The 10,000-nt window shown below is 40.2% G+C and overlaps 1 protein-coding gene and 1 pseudogene across 1 annotated transcript in view; one reads left to right on the forward strand and one right to left on the reverse strand.

The window, feature by feature from the left end:
• The window catches only part of LOC147615282 (plasma membrane ATPase 2-like), a 43,598-nt pseudogene extending 42,121 nt beyond the window's left edge, over positions 1 to 1,477 (forward strand).
• Positions 1,478 to 3,208: 1,731 nt separating this feature from the next.
• LOC147615284 (plasma membrane ATPase-like) overlaps positions 3,209 to 10,000 on the reverse strand; it is a 7,519-nt gene continuing 727 nt past the window's right edge. Inside the window, exons 2-22 of the mRNA XM_086779361.1 lie at positions 9,545 to 9,655; positions 9,280 to 9,399; positions 8,891 to 9,001; positions 8,669 to 8,806; positions 8,233 to 8,367; positions 7,778 to 7,957; positions 7,438 to 7,644; positions 7,225 to 7,344; positions 7,007 to 7,126; positions 6,646 to 6,768; positions 6,409 to 6,513; positions 6,112 to 6,256; positions 5,770 to 5,934; positions 5,234 to 5,472; positions 5,028 to 5,060; positions 4,828 to 4,909; positions 4,561 to 4,721; positions 4,280 to 4,453; positions 3,976 to 4,158; positions 3,575 to 3,759; positions 3,209 to 3,485 (exon numbers count right to left, since the gene is read on the reverse strand). Of these exons, the coding sequence (XP_086635487.1) occupies positions 3,389 to 3,485; positions 3,575 to 3,759; positions 3,976 to 4,158; positions 4,280 to 4,453; positions 4,561 to 4,721; positions 4,828 to 4,909; positions 5,028 to 5,060; positions 5,234 to 5,472; positions 5,770 to 5,934; positions 6,112 to 6,256; positions 6,409 to 6,513; positions 6,646 to 6,768; positions 7,007 to 7,126; positions 7,225 to 7,344; positions 7,438 to 7,644; positions 7,778 to 7,957; positions 8,233 to 8,367; positions 8,669 to 8,806; positions 8,891 to 9,001; positions 9,280 to 9,399; positions 9,545 to 9,613 (2,892 nt within the window). The 5' untranslated portion in view covers positions 9,614 to 9,655 and the 3' untranslated portion in view covers positions 3,209 to 3,388. The remainder of the gene's footprint in view (positions 3,486 to 3,574; positions 3,760 to 3,975; positions 4,159 to 4,279; positions 4,454 to 4,560; positions 4,722 to 4,827; positions 4,910 to 5,027; positions 5,061 to 5,233; positions 5,473 to 5,769; positions 5,935 to 6,111; positions 6,257 to 6,408; positions 6,514 to 6,645; positions 6,769 to 7,006; positions 7,127 to 7,224; positions 7,345 to 7,437; positions 7,645 to 7,777; positions 7,958 to 8,232; positions 8,368 to 8,668; positions 8,807 to 8,890; positions 9,002 to 9,279; positions 9,400 to 9,544; positions 9,656 to 10,000) is intronic.

Here is a 10,000-nt window from a genome sequence, read left to right on the forward strand (position 1 = left end):
GGTACATGGACGGAGATGAGGAGAGATATTTAGGAGACCAAGTAGCCAAATTAATGCCAAGATAAAAAGGGTTTTTTACTCAAGCGTTCACGAGCGGCACTCAAGTGTACCTGGAAAATGGTACATGGACAGAGATGAGGAGAGATATTTAGGAGACCGAGTAGCCAAATTAATGCCAAGATAAAAAGGGTTTTTCATGGGCGGCTAGGCAATTATGCATTCATATCTCACTAAACCAAAGCTTAGAAGATTGAGCTTCTCAAATAGTCAAAGGTACTCAAAGACACGAGGATGTGGATTGCAAAAGAATCAACCTCGAGAAGCCTATGGAAATAGTGAGCTCGAGCAACTCGTAAAGAAAAAAAGTGGGTAGTATAAATTCATCATTGAACACCCAAAACTCCGACCCCACGTCCCTATGTGTATGCAACTACTAACCTATGAAATTTGGCGCTCGTAGATATATGCCGTCTCGATCACTATCCGTATAGTGGTAAGATTACATGATACAACCTTCAATGTAGAGTAACATGCTCTAATTACATTAGCTTGTTAGTTAAATGGCATGAAAACATCTCACCTTCTTGCCTTTCTATGTGGCTTTGCAGGAGCTAGGGTTTATGCTTCTGGCTTTGATCTGGAAGTTTGACTTCTCTCCTTTCATGGTGCTTATCATTGCCATATTGAATGATGGTGGGTAATATTGAAAATACCATAATTTTATATTTATTTTGAACATTTGACATATGGTTGCTGTTGCCAATTCCTAGAAAGAAAGAAGTTAATAGTGGTTTTATGTCAGGTACTATTATGACAATTTCCAAGGACCATGTGAAGCCGTCCCCATCCCCAGATAGTTAGAAACTCAAAGAAATTTTCGCAACGGGCACTGTTATCGGATCTTATATGGCAATTATGACTGTGGTATTCTTTTGGGAAGCTAATAGTATAGACTTCTTTGAGGTAACTAGATCTGTTATACTATACAGTGTGCATGTTGTGCTCCCAATGTGCGTCCGTTTTAAGTCATGATTGCTAGTTTCTCATAAACAGATAACTTGGTTTTGTAGTCATTTCCACGTCATAGATATAAGCTTCAATAATAAGGAGCTCAATTCTGTGGTTTACTTGCAAGTGAGCATCATAAGTCAAGCTCTTATATTTGTCACTCGATCGCGGAGTTAGTCCTTCACGGAGCGGCCAAGGCTACTTCTAATGATTGCTTCCATTGTAGCTCAGTTGGTATGGGTTTTCACTCCAAATAGCCCTACAAAGCATAACATTCAGGCTCATAATGTTGTCTCATACATGCACAATGTGCATATGGAATACTTATTCTTTGTTTATTCTTTTGCTACTACAGGTAGCAACCTTGATTGCAGTTTATGCCAATTGGAGCTTTGCTGATATAAGAGGTATTGGATGAGGTTGGGCTGCTGGAGTCATTTGGATGTATATCCCCCTCTTTCTCCTTTGAGCCCTCTTCTGCCTGCTATCCCCCCCCCACACACACAGACACGCATGCGTGCGCGTGCACACACACACACATATCCACCTCTTTCTCCTTTGAGCCCTCTTTCTAAAGCTATTTGTGGGCGTTTGATCACAGATTGCATTTATAAACAAGATTAACTATGGGCGAAACAGAGGGGAAAAGAAATCACATGCATGCACATCCAATCCAAGGCAGCTTTCTGCTATAAGGTAGGTGCATGTAGATAACGTAGAACCTAATCAAAAAACGTATCTATCTATCTGTAGATATAGCTCTGCTTAGAGAAAGCCTGATTGTGAGACCTAATTAAGCTGCAGAAAAGTAAAACCTACTCATAAGAACAAATCTAAAGCTGCTTTTAAGAATAAACCTAAACGCTAAGCCCTAATCAGCTGAAAAGGAAATCCAGTTATCTATATCGTATGTAAAACAAGAAAGAAAACCTAACCTTCTGTCCATTTATCTGTATCATACGCTGCGCAGAGAAACCCTAAACCTATAACTATAAAATCTATGTAAGCTGCTAAGCACAAAATCTAAACGCTAATCAAACTGTTGCAAATTGGAACCTGCTGCACACAATACAGGAAAACGTGGCCTGAGAAAACATGGAGAGAAAAAGATGGCTTACCCCCGAAATCTAAACGCTAATCAAGATCGTTGGTTCGCGAGCGCTCTACTTCTGAGAGAGAGAGAGAGTGAGAAACGAGGCAAAAGCTCAGGTTGATGCACTTACTTATATATAGTTTCGTGCGAGATTGCTTATATATAGTTTCGTCTTTTATTTGATTTTCATTGCTTTTAATGTATCTTTTATTTGATCGCTATAATTCGCGCGCTTAGCTTTTCTTTAAAAGCCATTTATTTATTTGCTTTTCATTGTTTTCAAGGTATTTTTTAGTTGTTTTCAAGGTATTTATTTGCTTTTCATTGTTTTCAAGGTATTTTTTAGTCCGTTCTCAAAAAACATTTTGGGTACTTAATAAATAAAGGTACTTAACAAAATATCTTTCATTGGAGAACAATTGAATTTGTTGATTAGAATCAATTATCATAGAATTTCTATGAAGGTTTCCAAAGATTCCAACAAGAAGTATAGTAACAAGCTATGAATAAGGAATTGAACTTAGCAAGATCTTTGCATCAATAGCTACATACTACTTTGCATGAGTAGGCTAATGCCGATGCTCTTGCTTGCAATCCTCTATGAAAGATGGAGATATCAGAGACTCGGAAGAGGAGGTAAAGATGAAACAATGTGAGGACTCTGCACATAAAGGTAAAGTCTTAGAGCTTTATGTGCTAATCTTCTCTTGTTGATATGAAAATCTTGGTGAATCTTTTATTAACCCAAAATTTAAGAAAAACCCAAGTGTGACAGTAGAGTTGCTTCAAGAAGTACATTGCCAGACAATGTAGGGAGTTTGGACACCAATTCAACCTCACTTTTTATGATGTCATTGCTAAAAAAAGGAGGGGTCCCCTCATGGACAAGGATTCCTGCTCCCTCACCTATTTAGCTAACATCCCCCCCCCCCAAAAAAAAGGTGGTCTAGCATGTAAACCAATCTTCATATTTAATGATGGTTCAATTAAAGACCAGTGAGTGTGTGTGTGTGTGTCTGTGTGTGTGAAAGAGAGAGAGAGAGAGAGAGAGAGAGAGAGAGGAGAGAGTAATTTTCTCTGCTTCTTTTGCCAATGCAAATATGGGCAAGCTTAAATTACCAAGAAAAGATTGTGATTACATGGGCTTCCCTACAAGGAGATCCTTCCATTGTGATTGCATGGGTTTGTCCTACAATGGGATCCTTCAATATTCTATATTAGCTATATTATGAAAGGGAAAATTTTGTGAGCTTGTTGGGGGTAGAAGTGAGATTTTCGAGTCCTTCATTAAACTGTGTAGGCTTGTTGGATGGTGTCTATGTCCAGATTCTTTATCTTGACAACTGACTCTACATGCCCTTTAAGCGTCTGCACCTCTCTCAGCCTGTAGAAATGAAAGAGCACATTTGTAGCGATCCGAAATGAGAATTGACTAAAAGTGCTTAGCTATAGAGACAGCGCGCAATATTTTACCTGGCGATTTCGGCGCGGCGCTTGGCTTGTTCAGCGATCTCCGTCAATACATGATAGCTAGTGTTTTCTGCGAATAATTTTCTTCTCTCTGGTGCTGCTTGCAACCCGTGCGAAGTTCGTTGATCTTGAGCCCATTGTGCCTCCCTTTCTTCCTTCCCATAGTTAATCTTGTTTGTAAATGCAATCTGTGATCAAACGCCCACAAATAGCTTCAGAAAGAGGGCTCAAAGGAGAAAGAGGGGGATGTGTGTGTGCGCGCGCGCACGCGTGTCTGTGTCTGTGTGTGGGGGAGGGATAGCAGGTAGAAGAGGGCTCAAAGAAGAAAGAGGGGGATATGTGTGTGAGTGTGTGCGCGCGTGTGTGGGGGGGGATAGCAGGTAGAAGAGTCAACATGGAATTACCTTCCTTTCTAGGAGAAGATCCCATGCCCTTCCACTTTGAATGTAGTAGATCGCAAACTTGATAGGATCAAGAAGCATATAAGTCACCAGACTATATAGCCAAATGACTCCAGCCCAACCCCATCCAATACCTCTTATATCAGCAAAGCCCCAATTGGCATAAACTGCAATCAAGGTTGCTACCTGTAGCAAAAGAATAAACAAAGAATAAGTATTCCATATGCACATTGTGCATGTATGAGGAGACAGCATTATGAGCCTGACTATTATGCTTTGTAGGGCTATTTGGAGTGAAAACCCATACCAACTGGGCTGCAGCGAAAGCAATCATTAGAAGTAGCCCCGGCCGCTCCGTGAAGGACCAACTCCGCGATCGAGTGACAAATATAAGAGCTTGACTTATGATGCTCACTTGCAAGTAAACCGCAGAATTGAGCTCCTTCTTACTGAAGCTTATATCTGTGACGTGGAAATGACTCTACAAAACCAAGTTATCTGTTGATGAGAAACTAGCAATCATGACTTAAAACGGATGCGCATTGGGAGCACAACATGCACACTGTATAGTGTAACAGATCTAGTTACCTCAAAGAAGTCTGTACTATGAGCTACCCAAAAGAATACCACAGTCATAATTGCCATATAAGATCCGTTAACAATGCCCGTTGCGAAAATTTCTTTGAGTTTCCAACTGTCCGGGGATGGGGACGGCTTTACACGGTCCTTGGAAATTGTCATAATAGTACCTGACATAAAACCACTATTAACTTCTTTCTTTGTAGGAATTGGCAGCAACCATGTGTCAAATGCTCAGAATAAATATAAAATTATGGTATTTTTAATATTACCCACCATCATTTAATATGGCAATGACAAGCACCATGAAAGGAGAGAAGTCAAACTTCCAAATCAAAGCCAGAAGCATAAACCCTAGCTGCAAAGCCACATGGAAAGGCAACAAGGTGAGATGTTTTCATACCATTTAACTAACAAGCTAATGTAATTAGAGCATGTTACTCTACATATTTTAAGGTTGTATCATGTAATTTTACCACTATACGGATAGTGATCGAGACGGCATATATCTGCGAGCGCCAAATTTCATAGGTTAGTAGTTGCACACATAGGGACGCCTCTCTCTCTCTCTCTCTCTCTCTCTCTCTCTCTCACACACACACACACACACACACACACACACACACACACATAGAGATCAACAGAAAATTGAACGATGATCTAGAGATAATGGAGCTTTTACCGTATAGTTTTTCATTCTTTGAAATATTGCTCGGCTTGTGAGTACAGCAGTGATGATGACACTCAAGCCTGGTTCAGTCAGAACGATATCTGATGCACTCCTTGCGGCATCAGTCGCATCAGCAACGGCGATACCAATGTCCGCCTTCTTCAAAGCAGGAGCATCGTTCACTCCATCACCAGTCATTCCACATATGTGCTTCTTGTCCTGCAGCCGTCTAACTATCTCGTACTTGTGCTCTGGAAATAAAACGTCATAGCCATGAGATCATCTTCTTCTTTTCTTAACACATTAGATCCATACAACTAGTATATGCCATTGGTACTGTGTATGTTATATGTTGTGTATCAGGTATCATGCATGATGTGTCAAATGTCATGTATATATTCTAGATATGTGAGAGCATTTCATGTCATGTTTTGCATATTATTCTCTCTCTCTCTCTCTCTCTCTCTCTCTCTCTCTCTCCACACACACACACACACACACACACATGCACAAAATTGATTTTACTCTCTATATTAGCATGAAAATACCTGGAAAGACACCAGCAAATCCGTCAGCCTTCTCTATCAAATCATCAAGTGGGAGTGAGGAGATGGCATCATCTTGTTGTTGCCCCAACAATGAGGATGATGGATACATGTTGCTGCCCATTCCTAACCGTCGTCCGGTCTCCTTTGCAATGGCCAATTGATCACCTAAAACAACAAACCATTTGCTTAAGTAGCGTGTATGTATGCATGCATGCATGTGTGCATGATTGGATGAGTGCCTTCATTGGTATATATGTGGTGCATGCACATTTCCCATGACAGACTCGTCCAAACATCTTTGTTGCTAATGTGAGTACAAACCTACAAAAGAAGGTCATGTACCTGTTATCATCTTGACATTTACTCCTAGATCTAATGCTCGGCGGATAGTCTCGGCACTGTCGTGTCGCGGCGGATCAAATAGGGGCATCAGCCCACAAAATTGCCAGAGACCTCCTGCACTCTCTTTGCTCTTTTCAGGAATTTCCTGCATGAATGCAAAGACATGCATCATATATCCAAGGGTCAACTCCAATTGAGAAAAGTTTAAAAAGCAAGATCTCTCTCTCTCTCTCTCTCTCTCTCTCTCTCTCTCTCTCTCTCACACACACACACACACACACACACACATGCGCACACCTGCAGAGCAACTGCCAATGAGCGTAGCCCTCGCTCCGCAAACTTGTCGATCACTAAATGCACCTGGCTCTCAATCTCCAACTTGTTGTGGCATAGATTAAGAATCTAGTTGACAGAAATGGCCACTAAAGCATGTAAATGATGCTGCTAAGGGTTCGTGAAAGCAAATGTTGAGATCAATGTATTCAAAGCAATCAAAAACAAAATCTTAAATGTGTCAGAGAGTATCAGTAAGACCTGTTCTGGGGCACCTTTACTGGCTCGGTACCATCGACCATCTTCATCAATGTATGTGAGTGCAGTTCGCTTGTCCACAGGATTAAAAGGAAGAAAGTGTACCTCCTTGATATTTTCCCGGGCCTGGCAGCAGGTGAACAAAATCTTATGAGATACTCCACAAAAAGTCACTTTCCATGACTTATGTGTATATGTGGGTGTATGTATGTATGTATGAGTGGTAATTTCGGGTAAGTATACATACATATTTAACATCCCTAGCATAAATCAATTACAATAAAACCCAATCACCAATGGAGACCACCCCCTATTTAAGGAATCTATTTGTGATGATTTTTCAGAAATTTTTTCGAGACAATACCTCTTTTGGATCTGCGAGCATACCCACAATGGCGGCATCGATTGCATCCTGGTTTTCTACTCTGGAGGCTCTTGCTGCCAAGAGGATTACATGGTCCCTGGTGATGCCTTGTGCAAAAACCTGAACAATTTTTTTTAATTAAAAAAATGACAAAGTTGTTACAAATGAGAGGTTACCATAAGGAAGTGTAAATAAGAAATAAAGCACTTGTTCCTTGCCTCTATCAAGGTAATGTCCACACTAAGTTTGTTCAGAGTTAGCGTTCCTGTTTTATCGCTGCAAAGAACATCCATTCCGGCCATTTCCTCAATAGCAGTCATACGCTTTGTGATGGCGCCCTGCATTAAATAAATAATAAAATAAGCCATGTGTCAATCACATGTGAAATAAAATAAAATAAAATAAAATAAGAAGACCATTAAATGCTGGACCTGCTGAGAAAGGCGATTGGATCCAATGGCCATGGTGACAGACAACACCGTGGGCATCGCGATAGGGATTCCTCCAATCAAAAGGACTAGTAAATTGTTGATTCCATCACTATAAGCCCTATGCTGAACACAATACATGACAATGATCTCCACGCACATTCCGATAAAAATCGAGCATATGCAAAAGTTCCCAATCGCCTTCAGAACCTGCAGATAGAGTAAAAACCATGAACATCTTACCTTACTATATAAATGAAAGAGTAAAAGTGTAACCATAGATTGGACGAGTGGTGATAATTGAAAAGCTTTGTTGTGTGCCGCTAGGCTCTTGATGGATGACCTTCTGGAAATGGCCAACTTGATTGGTTGAGTCTACGAGATGGGCGGCTTTCCCAAAAAATGTGTGCAGGCCCGTCGCAAACACAAGAGCTTCAATCTCACCCTGTTTGCAAGTTGAGCCAGAATATACTCCATCTCCTGGATTTTTGGTTACCGGAAGAGACTCCCCAGTCAAGGCCGACTGCACAAGATTGGTAAGTGTCAATCATATGCATAGGTATAGATAGGAACATACATAGATATACATACACACATGTATGTAACCATAAAGTGACAAATATGCATACACACACACATACATGAATACATACACAGACAAACATATGTACTTATACATATCGGAACACACACATATATACATATGCATATGCACATTTAATAGGCCAGACAACTCTTGTTACAGTTAGTGAAGAACACATACGTATATGAAGAACTTTAATTAATGACGTGTTTTACCTGGTCGACCTTGACTGCATCGCCCTCTAACAAGCGTGCATCTGCAGGAATGATATCACCCAGCTTTATACTGATGATATCACCGGGGACAAGTAATGATGCATCCTCTTCCATCCATTTTCCACTTCGAAGAACCTAAACAACATGAGAAGCTCCAAAGTTAATGTGCATAAACGAAGGCAAATCCAAAACCAAAAACGTCAAAAACACAAGGGCCGTGTTCTTACACACAGTCACATACACACACACACACACACACACACACACATTTATATATATGTGTGTACACATGTACATGAACACATGTGCACATATATATACATGTCTGTCTGTATGTATCTATGTGTGTATGCATTTGTTATTATTAGGATTTCCTTTTGTGCAATTCCACCATAACTAAACAAGTTCAAAGAAAGATGCTTTATGAGCTACCAACCTTTGCTTTAGGTGCTAATCGAGCCATGAGGGCAGATGCAGCATTGCCAGCATTGTTTTCTTCGATGTAACTGATCGTGGAATTCACAAGGAGCAAAACCACGATACCCAAAAAGTCCTCCCAATCAGGAGCTTTTGCCTGTCATTCCCAATCAAGTGAGAGTTAATAAAAATGTTATATTCTGGGTTAATTGCAAAGAAAAAAGGGTAGAAAGTATCTTACCTTCCCCTTCTCTTTTCCATTAGCCAATGCAATAGCCATGATGGCAGCTGCCTCCATGACCCATGAGAGGGGATTCCACATGAAGCCGAGAAACTTCAGAATTTTGCTTTCCTGTGCAATTTATATGACCACGTCAACACATGCTCCTTGCAGAATCACTTCAAATCTGTTAAACTTTACTAGACCTTGCATGCAAGGAAGTGACAGAACCAAAGCTAGAAGAGAAAAAATATCTATATCTTCAAACTACTAGTCAAAAAACTATATGAATTATTAGATGATTTTACTGCTAATGAAGTGCTTAAAGCATATAGAAACATAAGGCACTTCTAGGAATCTATATACTTTGAAAAAGCTCAAAAAACAGGTTCATGCAGGAGACACTCTACCGATTTCTCCTGAAGCCTGTTCGGTCCAAAAGCTTGGAGGCGTTTTTCTGCTTCTTCTATAGAGAGTCCTTCCCGGTTGCATTGGAGCTGCTGGAAAACCTCCTCTACAGGTATCCGTTCCTAAGATTAAAACAGAAATCAGCTTTGCTGGAAGAAAGACATGTGCATTTGTATGTGTATGTGTATGTGTATGTGTATGCGTATGCATATATGTGTGTTTATTTTGTGTGTGCATGTGTATGTTTTTAGGAGATGATATTCTTACCAAATCGACTTCCTCTGCCATTGTGGCTTTAAGGCCACTTTCTTTTATGGAATTTTCTTCTGCAACCATTGCAGATATGTGAATTCAGTGGCTGTTACTGCTCAAAAAACACTGCATAAAAAGATAGAATCAAATGAGAGTCTGACATTGTGATAGCTGTCCTTTAAAGTATAATATTAGTCAAATTTAGGCAGAAATCTTTTCAATTTCATTACTTTGCTTTGGAGTCTCATAGTTAGTAGTAGATCAAGATGAATTGATGCAAGCAAGCTAGATAGACTGTACAAAAATGACAGGGGCTTTTCGAAAACCGCCAATCAGCATATAACACGTGGGTGGCTTTTTTTTTTCATGAGCTTAGAATGTTGCAGAGATCAAGCCAAAATCATAAACCCTAATCAAGGTGCAGCAAAGTTGAACCTTAAACCCTGATTGTGGAAATCCTGATGTCTGGTT

Source organism: Cibotium barometz, chromosome 40, assembly GCF_041138505.1.
Source record: "Cibotium barometz isolate CiBa-2024 chromosome 40, ASM4113850v1, whole genome shotgun sequence".
NCBI classification, from domain to species: Eukaryota; Viridiplantae; Streptophyta; class Polypodiopsida; order Cyatheales; family Cibotiaceae; genus Cibotium; species Cibotium barometz.